This window comes from Lissotriton vulgaris, chromosome 11 (genome assembly GCF_964263255.1).
Source record: "Lissotriton vulgaris chromosome 11, aLisVul1.2, whole genome shotgun sequence".
NCBI classification, from domain to species: Eukaryota; Metazoa; Chordata; class Amphibia; order Caudata; family Salamandridae; genus Lissotriton; species Lissotriton vulgaris.
In genome coordinates this window covers 98,368,763-98,391,736 of record NC_141699.1, presented here as the reverse complement: position 1 = coordinate 98,391,736, position 22,974 = coordinate 98,368,763, and the positions used below count along the sequence as shown (strand labels likewise).

The 22,974-nt window shown below is 47.9% G+C and overlaps 1 protein-coding gene across 4 annotated transcripts in view; it reads right to left on the bottom strand.

The window, feature by feature from the left end:
• Positions 1–22,974, bottom strand: part of CABIN1 (calcineurin binding protein 1) — a 1,446,726-nt gene that overhangs the window by 328,820 nt on the left and 1,094,932 nt on the right. For all 4 annotated transcript variants that reach the window (XM_086942778.1, XM_086942776.1, XM_086942775.1 and 1 more), the window contains 2 exons: positions 7,963–8,126; positions 1,455–1,551 (listed from right to left, as the gene is read on the bottom strand). In XM_086942778.1, coding sequence (XP_086798904.1) covers positions 1,455–1,551; positions 7,963–8,126 — 261 coding nt within the window. The remainder of the gene's footprint in view (positions 1–1,454; positions 1,552–7,962; positions 8,127–22,974) is intronic.

Below are 22,974 nucleotides of genomic sequence, written 5' to 3'. Positions count from 1 at the left end.
TTTAACTTTCTATATTTTTAACATTCGATATTACATTACTTACCTTAAAAACGATATTTTTGATGTCTATATTCTGTCCATTCTATATTTTAAACTCGATATTATGTCCATTCGATATTTTGTACTCGATATTTTGACTGTTTACCGTAGAGGAGAGAGGCGTAGAGTAGATTGGTGTAGAGAAGAGTTCAGTGACGTGTAGTGGCATTGTGTGAAGTGGTAAACAGCAGAGTGCAGTGGCGTGGAGTGATGCACAAAAAAGTGCATTGGCATAGTGTGCAGTATTGCAGAGGAGGGTGGTGCAGTGCAGTTGCGCATAGTACAGCAGTGTGGGGTAAAGCGCATTGGTATCAAGTGGAGTGGTGTAGAGTAGTGAGGCGTAGAGTTGAGCGGTGCAGAAAAGAGTGCTGAGGCGTAGTGTGTAGAGGTGCAAAGTAGAGTACAGTGGTGTGGAATGATGCAGAATACAGTAGATTGGGGTAACATGAAGTATGCATAGTATGGTAGCATACTGCCATTACAGACAACACATCTTCAATTGAAATGACCATTACATTTGGAAACACACACAGTTTTACTGATAAAAGTGTATATCGCACATATGATAATGTGTGGAAATGTCATCACCCAATGTACTAACTTGATCATCAGCACAGTTCATTTACAGACAATTACATTTTGTTGTGTGCTTGAAAAAAAATAACATTGTACAGCCTTACTTAAGCAGATCCCCAGTAGCCAGCATGATTTCCACATAAATCCTCTCACTTTGAAGTCAGAGAAAGCAAAATAAGAACCTAACTCCCGGGAAGAAGGAACCTGACATTTGACCTCTGTCTTTGAATGCACAGCAAATGTGACAAAATAAGAGCAAGAATTAAAGGCCTGTTTACAGAAAGCGAGTTAGAGGAAGAATACAGTAAACAAGGTTTGGTCCACAGGAGGGACAAACTTGAGATGGACGCCATCAAGCAAAAAAAGCCAGCAAATAGAAACCCAGAAAATGTGCGTTACAAACCACAAAGCCAATGGCAAGCAACGGTCGGAATGCATTCGTAGGTCATCTCTTCGAATATCCCCCAGATGTCTTTAGCAAACTAGATAGCTGTGACCTAAAAACAGCTAATGGCAAGAAAAACATCTACTCTCAGACCCACCTATAAATAGATAAAAGATAGGTCACAGTTATTAATTTAAGGGAAATCTCTCTTACCCCGCTTTATTTGCCTTGATAACTAACTTGTGATTGCCTATGTTGTGGTGGATCAAATTAACACAATCACCCGTTACTTAACAATAGTGACCTAGTATATCCCCGAGGATTGTTAAGTAGCATGGTTGTGCTGATTGCAGCATGCCCAGCATAAAGCATTACTACTGGAAGCAGTAGAGGCAAACACTGTCTCCCTATTGGACACAGCTATACAAGTGGTGACTTTCTGATACGCTCTTACCCCTGTCAGATCATCCAGTGTGTCTTCCAACACCTTCACGGTAAGAACAAAGGCCCGCTGGGCGAGAACCTGTCGATCTGCATCTCGTAAGTACTTCCTGCGGCACAAGGACAAAATGAGAAAAGGAAGTAAATAAGTAGGATGAGAGAAAGGCACACATCATCATGAGGGAGAGAAGGTTAAAACCAATCTTAGAACAACTTTATTAGCAAAAATTCAGTATAGGAGGAGGCTGAGAATGACTGGGTGGTGGTTTAGACAAGAATCTAATGTCGAATGTCCTTTCTGACAAGACCAGTAAGGTGCTGGCAAAGCCCCTGTTTTTTCCTTCCCACCACATTGCTGTGCACTTGTGAGCACCTGCCTAGTGCTTGAAATGAAATATAAAAGTGTAGGCGCTCACTATCCCAGACTACTTTTTTACAAACGAGAAGCGCCGGCACTCACCTCTCATCATCATACACTTTATTTGACTGAAATTTCAGTCATAAAAGTACAGAGCATAAAATACAGTCACTGGCCTCGAAGTCAAGGCACCAAAGGCACACTTCGTGGGTATATATTGCAACATCCCTGCAAGGTTTAAACCCTGTAGTCTTTGTGGGTGACGTATCCTGGCACGCTGGGGAAATTGAAGGAAAAAATGATTTTCACAAGAATTGAAAAATAAGTCGCTGAGCTCCGGATCCACTTCTGGGGGCGCAGAAAGGAAGGAACTGATGCCACCATGCATGGGTGGCGCTTATATGCGGGTCTGTTTGTCACTTCCAGAGCGGAATGCCATTGACACAGAGTCACACTGCACCACCTGCCATCGGACAGGAGCAATCAATGCTTCGAATTTTATTGATCCAGTCTTGGGCCTGGGAATAGTCACAACGTGAGGAACTGCACCTGCCATAAGAATTGTGTTGCTCAAACTCCTTTAATTCACATATCTTTTTAGAAAAGTACATGTAAAAAAAACAAGAGGAAAATGGAGGTAGGCAAGTAATTAAGGCTGCACAGCTGGATAAAGTATTAATCTCAGCTAGTATTATCAAAGGCATGCAACTTTTTTTTTTATAGGGGTACCATTCCTTTTGTTATCTAGAAAAACAACCCAGCAATACCAACCAAAATTGAATGGGGACCCAAAAAAATAAATTTACTCCTAACGTGCCAAATCATCAATATCCCAAATGTGCCTTCAGCATTGGCATCTTATTCAAAGCAATAATATTTTATTAAAGTATGAAGAAAAGACCATGGGGCTGCCTTGCACATGAGTGACAAATGTTTTCACAAAAAAGCAGCACTGGCCACACTGCCTCTGATAGTGTGTGTAATTTTTCTTTCAGGCAGTCTCCCCTTCGTAGCAGGCATCCTTCAGGAGTTAGTCCAATTAATGGAACACATGCATTCCTTGCAAACACTCATAAAAGCTGCTCCTGGCAGCAGCTTCATGAACATTTAAAGTAAGGTGGAATGGAAAAACTCTGGAATGAAAGAACAAGTTACTCACCTTCGGTAATGCCTTATCTGGTAGAGGCCCCATCTAGTAGAACATTTCATCAGACTGGATCCAGAAAACTTGAGCAGTACCCCTGCGCACCAGTAGGTGGCATTGATTGGCTCGGGTTTCGGTGGCGCAGTTGTCGTCCGTGCTTCTTGACTAATGCGTAGCCAATATTTATGCAGAGTATAGTACACCTGAAGATGGTCCTTTTCTGCATTGCTTTCTCCCTTGTTCATTTCAGTGACCCCTACAAAGAGCGAATCGTCCACCCCTTCTTCCCTGGTGCAATTGATATAGGATGACAGTAACCACTTCGGGTCAATGGAGTCTCTCTTCCTCCTTGAAGGGGTGAGGCAGAGCAAAAAAGTCCGCAGCGTGATGTTCTGGCCAACGTGAAAAGGTGTCCCATCGTCGGCAGAAAAAAGGCACGGGTCGGGAGAGCCAGATTGGGAAGAAGCTGACGTATGGAGGGTGACCAGAAAGAGACTGTGGCTCGCTGACCTCCTGGCCAATGAGGTGGCCATCAAGAAGTCAGTAATGATCGTTTGATGTATTAGAGGGAAGGGATGCTTAAGTTCAAGGGGAGAACACACCAAATAGGTTAAAACCAAATTAAGATTTTGTTGGGGTATAACAAAAAGTCTGGGAGGAAACGTGACGAGAACCTTTCAGAAAACAAGGCACAACAGGTGACTGGCAACCGCAAAGAAAGCTAAGATGGCTGAAAGACACCAATTAACCATGCCCAGAGCAAGGCCTTCTCTGACTAAGGACGAAACAAACACCACCACTTCGGATAAGGGTGCAGAACATGGGTCAATATGTATCTCAGAGAACCAAGCCACACTCCAGCGAGCCCTCCCCAGATTAAAGCACAGTTGCAAGGTGCTGGTTTTGACCTTGACTACCAGCAGCAGGAGATCGTGAAACTGCTGCCCTGGGCATCACAGTGGCAAAAGATGCACCTTCCCCCAAAATGCGGCGGGAAGGGGATATCATGCTAAAGTCTGGGGAGGTATCCAAGCCACTGGGGTCACCTAACTCCTCAGACAAGCTGTTGTTATCAGCATCCTCTAGGGGACCATACAACTCCTCACCTCCCCCTTATGCACTGAGATCTCTGAAAGTCAGGGACTAATAATCTAGCATAGAGCCACCAACTCATCTATTTGTACATAATGCACAGAGAGTACTTATAAAGGTATTATTACTGTGTTATCTAACCCTGGATTGTTTGCCACACATACAGGGAGGAGATGGTCAGTGTTGGTGGGGATAAGCCATCCGAGATGCATTAATATATACGTGGTGGCTCTGTCCCAATGCACACCAGTTTTGGAACGCAGTGTCTGTGCAAACTCAAGAAATCACAGAAACCACGTTGAACCGGTCTTCTCTGAAAATCCTGTTGGGTGCAGTTGATTAAGAGGCTTGTGCCCTCTGAATTCTTTGATGGAAAGCTCATTTCACAGTTTCTATTGGCGACAAGACAAACAATCGCACATAAATAGAAGGGCCCTGAAAACCCCATGCTTTCTGTATGGTGAAACGAAATATAGAAATGATACGCAATAGAATGGTTGACTGGTACTGTCCATGATAGACAGACATTTTGAGAGGATACGGGCTCTCTCCCTCACATTTATTACATGTTAAGATGCAGACCTTATAGGAGCCTTCCAGATCATATGAATGAGCAAAAATAATATTAAATGAGTGGAAGTAGAGAGTCCAGAAAGTTAGTTATTAAAAAACCATACTTCTGGTAGAGACTTCTAAACAAAGATTCCTCATCTTTTTAATAACTCTAGACATAGGCTGGATACTGAAACTTTTGCAAAGCATTTCCCTTCGGCAGGTGATGAAGTTCGATGTGGTGTCACCTTGTGCCAACCTGTCTCATGCAGACGTGCGATCGGGACCAGTATATATATATGTCACCTGCTTGCGCTGATGTCAGATCCTTGAAAATCGTGCCTCTGCTGTGCGTAGGATGCCATTTAACCCATCAGGGTTTAAGCAGTGAATAAAATGTAACCGGCCGATGTCGGTTACAGATCCTCACAATGTCTGCTAGTGATGTCCTGGTGCCAGCCATGACTCAAAGTTGTGTTCATCGAGTGCCAAGATGAACAAGGTGGTCATCTGTGACCGTGAGCCGAAGCTGCGGTCATAGAAATATGGAGGCCAAAGATCTGTTCTCGGTCTTTGGTGCAGTGGTCCTGGTCAAGACTGAGAACTCGTTCTCCTTTCCGAGGCCGTTCGCAAGACTGAACTTCCTATAAGTCAAGGGAGTCCAAACAGAGTCATAAAAACCATTACAAAATTAAATGAAACATGGCTCTCCTGTGTTGCGCCACCTGTGTCTTTCATAGTTGCATGATGCACCTAGCAACTCTAGATGAAGTTGCTCCTCTACAGCGGGGCCGACTATGGCGTTGTTTCTGTAGCGACTTCCGTCGGATCACGTTCCAATGCATATTCAGCTCCAGCAGCTGCAAAAAAAGCTATGGACTCTATCCTAGGTGCTGTTCCGAATCCGAGTGGCCTTTGGCTACTCACGTGTCAATAAATCAAGCCAGCTGGGCCTTTGGACTTCATTTTGAGCCATTAACCTCATCAGTTTTGGGTCCATCAAAATCGATACAGGCCTTCCTTATCCTTCCTTAAACTGGTCCAGAGAACACAATAGCCAAGATAATAAAAAGTCAGATATGGTCATCCTTAATTTTACAAAACAATGAAAAGTTAATGCCCAGCTAACAAGGCACACAATGATTAGCAGACAAATTGGTACATTTTGGAGAAGTGAGCCCTATTACAATCCATCATGCACTGCTTCAGGTTGGGCCACCAAAAATATTACCGAGAGAAGAAAAACTGGCGGTCTTTTGAATGGAAGGCATGTAAAAATATAAAAACGACATTAGTGTTTTCTCTACTGCTTATCCCCCCTTATCTTGTTTTTAACTAGCGCCCTCTTCAGCTCTGAAAAGCCAAAGGAACCACATCCTCTGGTAGTCCACAGGCTGCACCCGCATCCAGAACAGCTGCCATCAGCAAAACACAGCTTATTTGAAAAGAGATGCTGTTACAGAAAAAAGTAAGAGGAAAGACGAACGACAAGTGAGAGACAAAGATCAAGAACTTGCAAAGAGAAGAAAGAATCCATGTTTGATTATAGAAGGATTGAGCGCAATTGTAAGCATGTGTACGTGTGACTCACAATTGAGCGCAATTGTAAGCATGTGTACGTGTGGCTCTCTAAACTTCCAATGACCTTAGCCCAGAATTACCAACAAGACATGAACAAGAGTGACAGACTCAGCCTCACTGGGATTAGACCCCAGAACCAGTCAAGATAACCTCAGCTTCACCAACTAGACACAAGCCTGGCCTCATGAACCAAAAATCATGTGGAATTCTCTAACAACTGTAGATTTGACCTTGGTGCAAGTAATCAGACATGACACTGGCCTTTTTAAAGAGGCAAGAGACTTAAGAGCCAGATGTACGACCGTTTTTTGCAGTCACTAACAGGAAGTCAGCCCATTTGCGACTGCAAAATAGGTCTGTGCAATATACAAACCCTATTTTGCAAGTCGGTAACATATTTCGGTAACCCAAAATAGGGTTTGCAACTCGTAATTAGGATGGGACTTCCCAAGGGTGTCCCTTCCTAAATGAGAGTCACATTTCTATGTACGATTGTTTTGAATATTAATGAGGCAGGTAGTTTGCGACCCCATTGAGAATCGCAAACAGTATCTGAGACACTGGTGTACATTCCATTTTGTAAGTTGCAAATTGATAGTCGCAAAACAATGTAATGTGCGACTCGCAAAATGGAAGGGTCGTACATCTGGCCCCTAGACACTCAAACTGAGCATGGCCACCGGTCCCTAAAAATCAGGCATTACTCTCTCAGCCTCATAAAAACAGCAGTAGACACTCTCACCTGTCCTCCAGCCACAACTACCCGACCTCTTGAATGCAGCATTAACCCGAGGCCTCTCAAAGCAGCTGTTAACCTACGGCCTCACAAACCAGGAATTACTTCAGCAGCCTCTCAAACAAGGCATTACCCTGCTCCAACCTCACAAACCAGAGAGTTGATAAGAGGATGCCTATCAAACTGGGATTTACCCACACAAACTCTCACACATGGCACTCCCAACCTGTGCAACTACTGTTGTCAAGGTCTGTATTCGTGAACTCTCCGAAAAGTTCTGAACATGTTCTCTGCTAACAGACAACACCATCTATTTTCCACACATGCATCAACAATGGGAATTGCAATAGTAATTCACATTTCCAACAGACATGAAATTAAACTCTTGAAACACTTCTTGAGTCAAAAAGATCAATTGCCTTCTCGCAAATTACAAGAAACGTAGGCTTAACAAAAAAATCATGGGTGCTGTGTCCTAAGTGGGAAGGCAAGAAGGCAAAGAGGTCACCTGTGAGGGTCAACTGGATCATGCATATCTCAAAACACATAACGTTGAGAATGAGTTAGACCTCACTATCAATCAAAATACGGTTGCTTCAATGTTCCATTGCATGTTATGTACACGCGACCAAGGCAGGATGAGGGCAGCCCATGCCTGCCATCTGCAGACCATTCATCATCCTCGTTCCAGCTCTAGAGCCTGAGACCACGTCACACTGTTGGCACAGGCGCGATAAAAGAGCGGGAACTGCTGTGCGGTTCTATTGCAGAACAGTAGTGTTTTCCAGTAGGGCCACGTTTGGGGGCAATGGCCACAATTTAATCTATGCTAGATTACACAAAAATGATTCATAATTTAGATTTTTTCACATCATACAAACATTTTAAAAAATTGGTTTCTGGCAAGTCTATTTCAAGCAGCAGTGAAGAGTTTTTCCAATTGACAAAATGGGGCAAATGTATTACAGCTCTATTAATGCCTTAAAATGGAGCATGACACAGTGCATTCTGGGAGTTAGATACTTAAAATGCTGCAAATGTTTGGATGGTGCTCTCACTTTCCCTGGTCAGGAGTCCTCTGAAGCATGGAGGAGATCTTCAGCAAGGTGCTGGAGTCCTTCAGCTGCGACAGCACGTTTAACAGGAGGACAATGGATCGGTTCATGTGAGAACCAAAGCTGCTTGGGCGGTCAATCTCATCGACGGGGATCCGCCAGATTCCCTGCGAGGAAACAAAAAGATCACCTGAGCACAGCAGAGATGGAGACAGGACCTTCACACTGCACAATGAGAAATGCCCCCACGCAGACCAGACGCCCATCTTAAAAAGATGAACAACTCAAAATGTTTAAATTATTAAAATGCAATCATTGAAATGTTTAATCATTCACAAGTTGAGGAACTCTGTACACCACCAATTATTTCCTTTGTTTCGAATAAGTAGGAAACAGTCCAAAGTTGTACTTAAGGAAGGTTGTATTCGCTGAGCTTGGAGGAACTACATAACAATTTCTAAAGATTAGGATTGTCTGAAATGGATAGTGGCAATTACTCAAAAATCCCTACCAATTATTTTACAAACATGCATATTCTTTCTGATACAGTGTTTACACATTTGGGGTCTCATTTATGACAATAAACCTATGTTTACGGCCAGTGACCCGGTTAAGCCTGGCTGATATCCATAAAAGGATGCCTTTCATGTGTAAAAGGCCTTACTAGTGACTAATTCACCATCTGTATGTTGCTGTAGTAAACCTCACGGAAGGGGCAAAGGGCTGTAGTACACCCTATTCCAGGGTGAGAATGGGAATTAACTACCCATGAACATGGTCGGGACACATATGAAGGGGTTTATCCACAAGAAAAAATGATTTTCCCGTATCTGCCTTTGAAATCTGCATATCTGTGCCCAAGGCACTGTTATACATAGCGTAAACAGCAGGCTTTCAAAAAAAATCACAGCTCTTTCAGGGGGGCGCACGGAAAGTTTAGCTAAGCAGGGTGAGGTTTGTGACTAAAGGGAAACTCGTAAATTTGTACAATGAGGAGAAATACTTCTTTGAATGTGAGATTGCTTTGAGGATTGGACCTCACTATTCTACATCCCTACTACACCACGCATACGGTACATGTATACTCCTAAAAAATATGTGCTACAAACAGGGCAGAGAGTGGTGTACACATTGAGGATTCTCGTGAAAGGGTGGAGAAAGAAGTAGTCGTTGAACAATTCCAGAATATAGGGTGAAAGTAAAGAAAGACAGGGAGCAAACAAAGGACCTGGGCCAGGGAAGCAAGTATTGTACTCAACATTAGTGAAAAACACAAAGCACAAAGGATGCCTTGTCGCAATGTCTGTGGTACAACAGAATAGAAAGGCATCAAGTACAAGGATGGGCTGGGGAACTGTCTTATGGTCTGACACGCACAAATAAGCCATCCATGTTTGATCCACATGTCGTTGTAGGTGGCTGCTCTACATCGATTCCAGATGTCAAATGAAAATTGGGTATTGGGGAGGGCTTGAGAGAACCACAAGATCCAATAACAGAACAGAAGTCAACCTGGAACTTGAAGAGGATATCTCCTAAAAACCTAGGTCACAGCTTGTACGGCAGCGAAGAGGGCGAGTTTTGGAAGGGAATGGTGTGCATGTGCCCAAGTGTGAGTGAGACACCGGAGACATGCCAGAGAGGTAACAGATCGAAGTGCACAGTTTTGAGGAGGTGCGAAGGCACTTTGTGATGGTCCAATCAGGTCCTCATGACACCTTGTACACTTCCCTTCGGCACACAGGCTGCATCACGCTTGTGTCTTTCTCCTCCTTCAGATGATGCTGCTGCGTTGCTCAATGACATACTCTTGCCGCCTCAACAGAAGCTCACTATGTGACCACGGGGTTTCTCTCCTGCTTATCCCCCATATCTTGTTCTGAACTAGAGCCCTTTTAGCTCTGAAAAGCCGAGGAAACCACATCCTCTGGTAGCCCACAGGCTACATCAGCATCGAGAACAGAGCAGCTGCCATCAGCTAATGTGCAAAACACTGAATCTTCAAGAGAGAGATGCTGGCACACGAAAAGGGTGAAAGGAGACGAAACCGATAGGTGACGAGTCGGGAGGAAATTAGGGCAACCAGAGGGGAAGAAAGAGAACCAAAATTCAGACCGTTTCAATATTAATGCCATCCAAAATAGGAATGCAAGTGCTGGGTTAGCAGGGAGCGCATTGGTTGAGGGTAAATAGGAGCACTGTCTGTGAGTACCTGGGGAGCACAGGATTTGCATGCAAAGAGCGAATAGGGTGGTGTTGGCCTAAGCCCAAAGCACACCACCCAGGCACCGAGAAAGCACCCAGCCCAAGACAAAAGGAGGACACAACAATGACCCCAACCCCCACCCCCTAAAATCGCTTTCATTCTGTGTCCCAAACTTCCTCGTGCCTGAATGATACCAGAGCTTCGAGGAGCGGATTTGCTATAAGTGCAGCATGCCATGCAAGAAAGGAGCAGGCTGACCAGACCCTTCCTAGGGTAGTTAGGTGCCATGACAGCGAATAGCAGATTGGCCAGGACCCTTGCTATACTAGCAAGAAACCATGCCACGGAGAAACAACCCAATTTAAACCCTTGACAGTTTAGCACAAAACCATGTCTGGGAGAAGAAGCCCGACAGTGGCCCCTGGTGGATTCGTATAAGAACATGTTGGGCAGACACAGACTGACTGGGACCTCCCTAGACACCATGTTGGGAAGGCAGGGGGTTACTAGGACCTCCCTAGACACCATGTTGGGCAGGCACAGGATGACTGGGACGTCCCTAGACACCATGTTGGGCAGACACAGTCTAACTGGGACCTCCATAGACACCATGTTGGGCAGACACAGGGTGACTGGGACCTCTCTAGACACCATGTTGGTTAGACACAGGCTGACTGGGACCTCCCTAGACACCATGTTGGGCAGACAAAGGCTGACTGGGACCTCCCTAGACACCATGTTGGATAGACACAGGCTGACTGGGACCTCCCTAGACACCATGTTGGATAGACACAGGCTGACTGGGACCTCCCTAGACACCATGTTGGGCAGACACAGGCTGACTGGGACCTCCCTAGACACCATGTTGGATAGACACAGGCTGACCAGGACCTCCCTAGACACCATCTTGGGCAGACAGAGGCTGACTGGGACCTCCCTAGACACCATGTTGGGCAGACACAGGGTGACTGGAACCTCCCTAGACACCATGTTGGATAGACACAAGCTGATAGGGACCTCCATAGACACCATGTTGGGCAGACACAGGCTGACTGGTACCTCCCTAGACACCATGTTAGACAGACACAGGAAGACTGGGACCTCCCTATACACCATGTTGGGCAGACACAGGGTGACTGGGACCTCCCTAGACACCATGTTGGATAGACACAGGCTGACTGGGACCTCCCTAGACAACATGTTGGGCAGATAGAGGCTGACTGGGACCTCCCTTGACACCATGTTGGGCAGACAGAGGCTGACTGGGACCTCCCTAGACACCATGTTAGACAGACACAGGCTGACTGGGACCTCCCTAGACACCATGTTGGATAGACACAGGCTGGCTGGGACCTCCCTAGACACCATGTTGGGCAGGCACAGGGTGACTGGGACCTCTCTAGACACCATGTTGGTTAGACACAGGCTGACTGGCTCCATAGACACCATGTTGGGCAGGCACAGGGTGACTGGGATCTCCCTAGACACTATGTTGGGCAGACACAGGGTGACTGGAACCTTCCTAGACATCATGTTGGATAGACACAAGCTGACGGGGACCTCCATAGACACCATGTTGGGCAGGCACAGGGTGACTGGGACCTCTCTAGACACCATGTTGGGCAGGCACAGGGTGACTGGGACCTTCCTAGACACCATGTTAGACAGACACAGGCTGACTGGGACCTCCCTAGACACCATGTTGGATAGACAGAGGGTGACTGGGACCGCCATAGACACCATGTTGGATAGACACAAGCTGACGGGGACCTCCATAGACACCATGTTGGGCAGGCACAGGGTGACTGGGACCTCCCTAGACACCATTTTGGGCAGACAGAGGGTGATTGGGACCGCCATAGACACCATGTTGGGCAGACACAGGCTGACTGGGACCTCCCTAGACACCATGTTAGACAGACACAGGGTGACTGGGACCTCCCTAGACACCATGTTGGGCAGACACAGGCTGACTGGGATCTCCCTAGACACCATGTTGGATAGACACAGGCTGACTGGGACATCCCTAGACACCATGTTGGGCAGGCATAGGGTGACTGGGACCTCCCTATACACCATGTTAGACAGACACAGGGTGACTGGGACCTCCCTAGACACCATGTTGGACAGACACAGGCTGATTGGGACCTCCCTAGACACCATGTTAGATAGACACAGGCTGACTGGGACCTCCCTAGACACCATGTTAGACAGACTCAGGGTGACTGGGACCTCCCTAGACACTATGTTGTGAAGACACAGGGTGACTGGGACCGCCATAGAAACCATGTTGTGAAGACACAGGGTGACTGGGACCTCCCTAGACACTATGTTGTGAAGACACAGGGTGACTGGGACCGCCATAGACACCATGTTGGGCAGACACAGACTGACTGGGACCACCCTAGACACCATGTTAGACAGACACAGGCTGCCTGGCACCTCCCTAGACACCATGTTGGGCAGACACAGGCTGACTTGACCGCCATAGGCACCATGTTGGGCAGGCACAGGGTGACTGGGACCTCCCTAGACACTATGTTGGGCAGGCAAAGGATGACTGGGACCTCCCTAGACACTATGTTGGGCAGACACAGGCTGGCTTGACCGCCATAGGCACCATGTTGGGCAGGCACAGGGTGACTGGGACCTCCCTAGACACCATGTTGGGCAGACACAGGGTGACTGGGACCTCCTTAGACACCATGTTGTGCAGACTCAGGCTGACTGGGACTACCCTAGACACCATGTTAGACAGACACAGGCTGCCTGGCACCTCCATAGACAACATGTTGGGCAGACACAGGCTGACTTGACCGCCATAGACACCATGTTGGGCAGACACAGGGTGACTGGGACCTCCCTAGACACCATGTTGGGCAGGCACAGGATGACTGGGACCTCCCTAGACACCATGTTGGGCAGACACAGGGTGACTGGGACCTCCCTAGACACCATGTTGGGCAGACACAGGGTGACTGGGACCTCCCTAGACACCATGTTGGGCAGACAAAGACTGCCAATGTCTGTGAGGTCCCAGAACAGACTAAACTGGCCCTGATCACAGGTGTGTAAGGGAAAGAGTGACGTGGACCTTCATGAGGACAGAATGAGATCATGGCTGTGAGGAACAGGCTGGTTAATGCTCATGAGGGACCACTGTGCCCGCATTCTGGTGAAGAAGAGCCCTCTGTAAACTAGTTCTGCAAAATTCCATTCCTAAAGTTAAACGGACTGGAAGGGACCTTGATATCACTACAGTACCAAACTTATGATAAACGGGACGCTTCACCCACGGACCAGGAGAAACAGGTTGGTGTGGGATATTGTCCACTTATATGGTACCATGCCTAAAAAGGGCAGGCCAATTAGGTCTTGCTAGCTGTTTCTTTATATTTCTTTATGTTAACATGCTTGGAAGGAAATGATAAGGTCCAGCTTTGTATTATTAATTTAACGTAGGTAGCATGCATAGGGTAATAGGTACGTTGATGCACGCATGCTATATGTCTGTGTACCGGCATACTGAGAACAAGACAAAATATTGACAGCATGAAATGAGCAGCTGCTGCTCTGGCCCCCATGCATTTGCGTACCGCCATAATGGTCCAATGTGTAGGGCAGCCATCATACCTCTATATAGTTACTGCCAACGGGAACCCAGGCTGAGACGCAAGCACAAAGTCCACACATCCATTCTGTCCCTGCTACTCCGCCACACAAATCACCAGCATTCTATTTATGCTCCTTTCCTGTCTAGAATATACTTAATTTAACTCAATTAAAAATACCACCCAAACAGTTCCTTTTCTGTCCCTGCGTGTGTAAGAGTAAGCTCTGGCTAGAGGGCACGGCGGGGGAGAAGCGACACGTGCAGTTCCTTCCTGAATCAGCAATTACCAGGCAGCTGCTTCGAAGGGGCTTGGGCAGAGGATGTGCAAATTCAATGAGCTGGCACAGTTTGTCAAACAGAAGGAGGGTAGGCACAGCTCTTTATAATGCTACAGCCCACGAGAGCCAGGTCTCTTGGCAAGAGGTAGAAGAAAGGCAGAGGTGTCCACAATCATTGTGGTGGGGGCGGCCGTGGCGCCCTTTGACTGTTGCCTGATGGAAATGGCCTATGCCTGCTCAAACCCCTAATCTAATCTGGGTGCCACTTTATCATTCAAATGTGCACCTAAGCGCAAAAATGACCCTGGCATGGATTTGGGTTCCTTTGAACATCTTAAAAAGACTTCCTGCTCGCCCTGCATTGGGCACTCCCAACGCCTTGGCGGACATGGCCAACCAATTCCCCCCTCACAGCCTGAACGCAGAAGAGGACGACTCCCATGGTGAGCCTAATGATGTAGCCGGTCCCTCCCGGCCCTGGAGTCTTTAGATGGTGCTGAGGACTCCTCTGAATAGTTGGTTCCCGATAACCTTCCGTACCCCCACTCTGCTGAGTGGCCCATTCCAATAAGGCTGCTAAGTTTGTGGCAGGTCGTCTCTAAAAGCCCTTAGAGAAAGATGTGAGGGGTGCCTTAAGCCAGAATGTCCCCGTCTCTCCCTCTCTGGAATGGTGGCGTTGATCCCAGAAATGAATCACGCATGGCCACCTATTTGAAGAAATATAATAGGGATCTAAAAAGGTATGTAGATCATAGAAGTCCTGCCAAGACAAGCTTTCGGACGTCTGTGGCCCTTTTATGAAACTTCTAGACCTGGCAGAGAAAGCCAAGGCCTCTAGCACCCCTATCTCCCTGAGATGATTTCAGGTATGGTGCAACGTGCCATAGTTTTCCTAGGTAGTGTGAATTGCGCTCTGTCAACAGAGAGACACTGTTCACTCTTCCTCAAAGTTGACCCAATATTGGGGGATTTGGCATCCTCAGAGGCAGGTGCAAAGGCATTAGGCGGGCTCTTCAGGGAACCATTCATTAAGGAGCTTGGCAAATTTGTAGCCGTGTTTAGACAGGGCGCAAGCTTCAATTAAGACATTTTTTCATTCCCAAATTTTTGTTGGGCCCGGCCATGGCATAGGGTGCTCGGCTGGCCTCTTTTATACTCAAGGCCCCCATATAGGCTTTGGTCCCAAGACCAATCTCGACGGGGAGAGTTCTTTCAAAGGTGAAGAGGTTGCCGCGGTTCCAGAGATTCCTCCAGATGGCAGTACTAGGCCTCAAAAGTGAGAATTCGCATTTCTCCACAACTAAAAGTGGGAGGACAGTTGGTGCTTATCCTGCATAATTGGGGGGGGGGGATTATTTCCAGTGCATAGATTCTACAACCCTAAAGGGTTTACATATAGAAATCTACGGGACCCCGATTCAGGAATCCTGCCCTCAAAAGCTTGTTTTTGCAGATGATCAGGCCACCCTAATAGAAAAGGAAATGATGGATCGGATGTAAATGTAGCGATTTTCCAAGCCTGCCTCCACCCCAGGGGTTCATCAGTAACATCTGTTTGGTGGACAAGTCAGATTGGGGCAAAGTCATGTGATCAACCTCAGGGAGTTCAACGGGTGGCTGATCTACCATCATTTCAAGATGGAGCGTATCCATCTTTTGCACAATCTCCTTCGTCCGGATGACTGGATGGTGCATTTAGACTTAAAGGACGCGTATTTTTCGGTCCCCATTTTTACCCGGCATCACAGATTTCCAGCGGGGTACAGGTACGAACAACGGCGGCCACAATGACCGCACTTCCCTGCTGTGTTCCCTTTATGTGAAGATTTTCAATAGTCATTCAGGTTGGGTGTGCATAAGATACTCCAGCACCTGCAGTTGTTTAGTGATAGCTGCAAAGCAGAGAACTGCTGAACCCGAAAAGTGGAGTGGTGCACCACCCGTTTGTGTAGGGAGAGTTTTGTTCAATAAATCTTATAGACTTTGTTAGGTTGGTGGTGCACCACTCAACATCTTGAGTTCATCACTGATTTCTCCAGCTTAAATGGCAAGATCAGTGTAAGAGTTCACAACTCTCCTCAGCTCCCTGGTGCTTCACCAAAGTTCTCAAACTGGTGGTAAAGACTTTTAGAGCTCGAGGTTTTGACAACCTTCTACTTTTGGACCAGTGTGCATCAAGGCTGGCGGAGCAGTTACAGACAGCAGTGGCTCTACTGCAGAGTTTAGGGTCTGTGATCAACGAGAAAAAATCACTTCTGGTTCCTGCCACACAGGTGACCTTCCGTCTGTTTGTCATAGATTCGGTAGCAAAGACCTTAACCCTCCCCTCTTGCAATGTAACCAAGATTCACAGAGAGTTGCGGAGGACATTGGCCAGACCCAAGATCTCCCTCAGACGAATAGCCAGTGTTGTATTGTTTCTGTCATCCTTTAAAAGGGCAATTTTTCAGGCTCTCTCCATTGCAGAGCCTTCCAGCGCTTCAATGCCTTTCACCTCAGCAGTGGCCTTCAATACTTGGAGCAGATTCAGCTTACGGAAGAAGTAAAGGTGGAAATGAAATGGTGGCTGGACCACATGGATGCGTGGAATGGGCGAGCCATATTTAGTTCTGACTCGGCTATAGTTATCGAGTCCAACAACAGCAAGTCTGGTTGGGGAGCTTGCTGCAGTGACTACTGTACAGAAGGAAAATGATCCACAGACTAAAAGAAACTTCACACCAATTGCTCGGAGCTGATGGCGGACTCAGCGATGCGGCAAGCGCAAGGTACGTTTTTTTTTTTAAAGTTTATTTTCCCTCGTCGTCTGCCGACTCCACTACCGCTCTTACCTGCTCCGGCCATCCCTGCCTTTATGGATATCCTGGACTGTTGATTGGTTGAACTGTGTTGACCTTTCCCTGTGCATCATAGAAAATATCGTTTTTTGAGTTTGGTGTTGAAAACTTTGGGAATGGAAATAAAATAAATTAGGACATAATCCAAGCCCCATGTCCTTAATAGAATTGATACGTTCCTTCATTTCTACTAAGATATTTTATATTCTTCTCAGAAAACTCTCCTGTAGATTATGAGAGTCTCACTTTGTTTTAGGCAGCTTTCTTTCAGTCTTTGCTTTAGCATTTTTTGGGGGTCTAAATGTATTCCAGTTTAACAGTGCAAGCTTCTATAATACCTATTTCATGCAAAATTGCACTATTCCAGCTTATGACAGAGCTCGAGTGTAGACTAGCTTCACAGAGGAATTCAAAAAAGTTACTGTTCTCTCTGGCCCTCTATTTCTTAGGGTTGGTTGTTTTTAGCTCGTAGAGAGAATCAAGTTTACTTTAGATATTACCAGTGATCAATACAGACTTGAGTATCACAAATCAGATCCTTTGACATATTATACGTAGGGCTCCCTGTTTTCCGTTTTTACTGATTTTTACAGATAAATAAAGACAGAAAACACTCTCTCCTGTATTTATTTTTAAAAGCTGAAAAATACAGATAATTTAGCTTCTTTTGAGTGATTCACTATGCTGAGATTAATGACTTTCAGGCCAGTAGCTGTACATAATGACAGCATGAGGAGACACAAAGCTCAATGAGATGTTCTTACATTAGTGCATATCTCAACATGTTTATGTGTTATTGAACAAGTTACTTACCTTTGGTAACAATATATCTGTAAGAGACATATTAGTTATGGATTCCTTACCTTAGATTTACCCCCAGGCGTCAGACTGGATCCGGAGAATTTTTCTTCAGCTGTACCCCTGCGCGTCAGTAGGTAGCGTTGGTCAACTCTGCGTCCGTAGTCGAGATCGCTTGAATGACCTTGGGCTACCTACGTAGACGCCACCCCTGCGCGCTGACGTCAGTTCTTTACACAACATTCCACAGCAGAAGTGCAGAGCCATGCAAGACACTGGCCACTGGTGCATAAAGCTAGGGCCCTGAAAAGGAGTCCATTACTCTAAAAGTCAGTTCGCAGAACGGAGAGGATGGGTGGGGTGGTAAGGAATCCATAACTAATGTATGTCTCTTACAGATATATCATTACCGAAGGTAAGTAGCTTGTTCATCTGAACGAGACTATTAGTTATGGATTCCCTACCTTAGAATAGATACCAAGCAATACTAACCCCTGAGATGGTTCTGCAAACCAAGTTCACACCAGAAAGTCCTGAAGAACGGAGTGGCCAAAAAAGCCATCTCTTCAGACCTGGCTGTCCAGGCAGTAATGTTTAGTGAACGTGTGCAATGAAACCCATGTGGCTGCCCGGCAGATGTCATGAAGGGGGACTCCACGTCCGAAAGCAGTAGTGGCTGCCGTGGCCCTGGTGGAATGGGAGTGCAACCCTATTTCACCAACGAATAACAAATTTTAATGCAAAGAACGACCCATAGAGAGATGGTTCGTTTGTGCACGGCCGACCTTTTTTGGCGCCCACATAGCCAAAGAGCTGATCATCCACCAGGGATTGTTTTGTGCGATACAGGTGAAATGAGAGCGCATGTTTTAGATCCAAACGGTGAAGCCTATCCTTCTCTTTAGAGGGTTGCGGGGGTGAGAAGTGGGCAAAGTGATGGTCTGTCCTATGTGGAAAGAGGTAACCACTTTAGGAAGAAAAGAAGGTCAAGTTCGGAGGACAACCTTGTCCAGACGAACCGCAAGAAAAGGAGGCTTAGAAGAAAGAGCCTGAAGTTCACTCACCCTGCGAGCAGAGGTGATGGCAACCAGAAAAGCAGTCTTTAAGGTCAAGAGTCTGAGAGGACAATTATGTAGAGGCTCGAAGAGAGCTCACATAGAGTAAGTCAGAACAAGGTTCAAGTCCCACTGGGGCATTACAAAAGGAATAGGAGGAAACAAGTGAATGATGCCCTTAAGGAAACAATTTACAATAGGGGACTTGAAAAAAGGTGGCTGATCAGGAAGATAAAGAAAGGCTGATATGGCCGAAAGATAGCCTTTAAGGGTGCCCAGAGCAAAACCCTGCTGGGCCAAAGAAAGAATGAAGAGAACCTCTGAAAGGGGGCAGAAAGGGGATCCACAGCCTTTGATGTGCAGCATGCCACAAATTTGTTCCATCTACAGGCGTATACTGTTTTAGTGGAGGGACGCCTGGCTGACAAGATTATGTTACAGACTTCGGGAAGAAGGTTAAAAGCTGTCAACTGTCGCCGCTCAATCTACATGCAAGGAAGTGGAGGCTGGACAGGTCCGGGTGGAGGAATGTCCCCTGCTGCTGCGACATAAGATCCTTCCGAAGAAGCAGTTTGATCTGAGGATCGATGGCTATGTTCAAGATCTCGGGATACCAGACTCTTCGTGCCCAATCCAGAGCCACAAGAATGACTTGGGCCCGGTCGTGCTTGATCTTCTTCAGCACTCTGGTCAGAAGTGGCATAGGCGGAAAGGCGTATAGAAGACCGCAACTCCACTCGCGATGTAAAAAGTCGCCTAGGGAGTGCCGCCTTGGAAATTCCAACACGCAGAACTGCTGACATTGCGCGTTCTCTTCGGTGGCGAATAGTCTTTACCAAGGCTCTCCCCACTGCTGAAAGAGATCTTGCACCACCTCGGACTGAATACGCAATTCGCGATCCATCAAGCACCGGCAACTGAGTACGTCTGCCCTGGCGTTCAATGAACCTGCAAGGTGTTGACCAACAGAGACATGTCCTGATGTTCCAGCCATGTCCAGAGGTGAAGGGCCTCCTGACATAGGGTCCAGGACCCCATCCTGCCCTGTTTGTTGCAGTACCATATGGCGATGGTATTGTCCGTGAACACCTGCACTACTCTCTCTTTGACAGAAGGAAGGAATGCCTTCAGTGCAAGACGAATCGCCCGGAGCTCCAGAAGGTTGATGTGGAGCCCCGGACTCCGTCGAAGACCAGAGGCCTCTGATTTCCACCTCCCCCATGTGGCCGCCACATCCCAGAAGTGATGCAATCTGTCACCACTGTGAACTCTGGTTGGGGAAGGGAGATTGATCTGCCGTTGACCCAATCCTGGTTCGTGAGCCACCACTGCAATTGGTGTGCAGTGCCCTCCGAGATCTAGATGCAATCGGAAAGATTCCCCTGATGCTGTGCCCACTGGAACTTCAGGTTCCACTGCAGAGCCCGCATGGGCCACCTGGTATGATCTACCAGTAGGATGCAGGAGGCTATGAGACCCTGTAGCCTCAGGGTCATTCTCACCGAAACCCGGGATAGAGGCTGAAAAATAAGAATCATAGCCCGAATATCACAGACTCGCTACTCTGGAGGATAAGCCAAAAACTGTGCTGTATCAAGAACTGCTCCGATGAAAAGGAGCTTCTGAGAGGGAATCAGGTGCGACTTCGGCACGTTGATCGTAAACCCAGCGAATACAGGAGGACCACCGTAATCTAGAGGTGGGAGACAAAAAGCCTGCCTTCAACAGCCAGTTGTTGAGATAGGGGAAGACTGGAACCCATGATCGGCGCAGATGAGCTGCGACAACCGCCATCACTTTCGGGAACACCCGAAGGGCGCAGGTAAGGTCAAAGGGGAGGACGGTAAATTGAAAATGTTTATGGCCTACCGTGAACCATAAGTAGGGCCAGTAGGCAGGCAGGGCTGGGAAATCAAAATAAGCGTCCTGCAAGTCCAAGGCCACCATCCAGTCTCTAGGGTCGAGGACAGACAGAACTTGAGCCAGTGTCAACATTTTGAACTTCTCCTTCCGGAGGAAGCAGTTGAGTTTCCGGAGATCCAAGATAGGACGTAGGCCTTTGTCCTTCTTGGGCACCAGAACGTAGTGGGAATAACAGCCACGATCTATTTCTGGGGCAGGAACTTGCTCGATAGCTTCCATGGCCAAAAGAGCCGTATCTCCCTGACAGAGAAGGGCTAAGTGATCCTCCGACATGCAATGGAAAGCAGGTGGCATGGAGGGAGGAGTAGAGTCGAAGGGGAGGGAGTAGCCCCTTCAGAGTATCTGCAAAACCAACCCGCTCGACGTGATATTGTGCCAGTGGGGGAGGTGATGGTGAATCCTGCCGCTCACTGGCAACTGCTGGCTGTGAAAGGTTGGACTAGGAAGGCTTGAAGTCTGTTGCAGAGGGGGCTGGTGGATTGGCCCGCCAGCTGGCCCCTAGACACATGACGCTGGGTCCCAAGTTCCGTCCGCGCAGAGGCTGGGCAACTTGCGCAGGCCTGTGGATCTGAGCGGGACGTAGTGCGGTGCCCCTTCCATAGCCAAGAATGGGGCGAAATGGGGACTGCGCTGGCGAGAGGTGGTATCGAGGCCCTGGAATCCTCAAAGCGCTCAAGTGCATTGTCCACTTTGGCACCAAACAAGCAACGGCCATCAAAAGGCATGTCCAAAAGATTGGACTGGACATCACCCGAAAAGCCAGTGGATCTCAGCCAGGCGTAGCGTCTCAGGGCTACCGACGTTGAAATCGTCCTGCCTAGCGAGTCTGCGGTGTCCAGCCCACATCATATGGTGAACTTCGCTGCATCTCTACCCTCAGCAACTGCATGGGAGAGCACGGCCCGGGCCTCCTTCGGGCACTGTGGCAGCACCTGCTCAACCGTGTCACACACAGAGTGGGTGTAACGGCTCAAGAGACATGCTGTGTTCACCGACTGCAGTCCTAAGTTGGAGGAAGAAAACATCTTCCCACGGTGATCCAGCTTCTTGGATTCCCTATCAGGTGGAGCAGTAGGGAACAAAGTTGAGGCTTAGACCACCAAGCTCTTGGAGTAGGGTTTTGTGTGAGGAAAAAGGGGTCGCCCGGAGACGGGCGGTTGCGTCGGGCAATCATACTATCCACAGGGGCCCCTGTGCTGGGCTGGACCAAGTGCCCAGAAGGATGTCTGTGAGGGCAAGAGCAGGGGCTCCAAAGAGGCCACTGCCGGTTGAAGCACCTCGGTAAGGAGGTTAGTCCTGACCGCCACCATAGGAAGCTCAAGGTTCAAGGCCTCAGCCGCCCTACGCAATACCACAGTGTAAGAGGCTCCCTCCTCCGTAGCCACGGTAGGGGGAGAAAGCATGCCAAGGTCTGGAGAGGTGTCCAGACAACTGGCCTCACCCAACTCCTCTCTCCAGTCCGGTTCTTCAACTGGTCTGCTAGAGGGTCCACAGACCCCTCCCAGTCCTCCTCACCCTCCTCTGGTTGCCACTCAGGGTGATAGAGAACACCAAGGTAGAACAGAGGTACAAAAGTACCAGTTGACGCCGGTACCGGAGTAGGTCGATCCACTCCGTAGTCGGTCAACACTGGTCCGGCTCCGTGTCCATGTCAAGGGTGAGGCTGGGATCAACGTCAGTTGGGGACACAACTGGTGTCGGAGGGGGTGGAGGGGTCGCCAATGAATTTGGCGCTGGAGGAGGTGTTGTAAGGTCAACTGGCGCTGATCTGGATCCAGGCCTGGATCCATGGGGGCATCAGTGTCAAAGCCGCCTGATTTGAAGGCCTAGGACCCACAGCCGAGTCCGTGGGCCCGAAGGTGCGCCGGTGGAGTCGGGCTGCCCAAAGATGGAGTGGAGGGCTTTGTAAAAACTACGAAGTTGGGCAAAGGTCGCTTTGGCTCCCGGGAAGGGAGGGAAGTTCGGAGCTGAACCAATAGACTCCGCGGTCGAAGCCGGACGACTACCTTCCGCATACCGCGTCGGCCAACAGATGGGGAGAACGCGAAGAGCACGGTGCTTCTTCGCCTTCCTTTTGTGCTTCGACTTACCTGAAGACTTCGAAGAGGAGTGATGGTGGTGACTCTGCGACCGGTTCCGTGACCTCCCTCTCGACCAGCACGGAGCCGACTGCCTGGCCTCCAGAAGCATTCGGGACCGCTCCTGCAAAGACTTCGGATTCATGCCCTGACAGTCGGAGTAGGACTTCGGGTTGTGGTCGCGCTCCAAGCACCACAGGCACACAAGGTGAAGGTCCGAAGCCGGT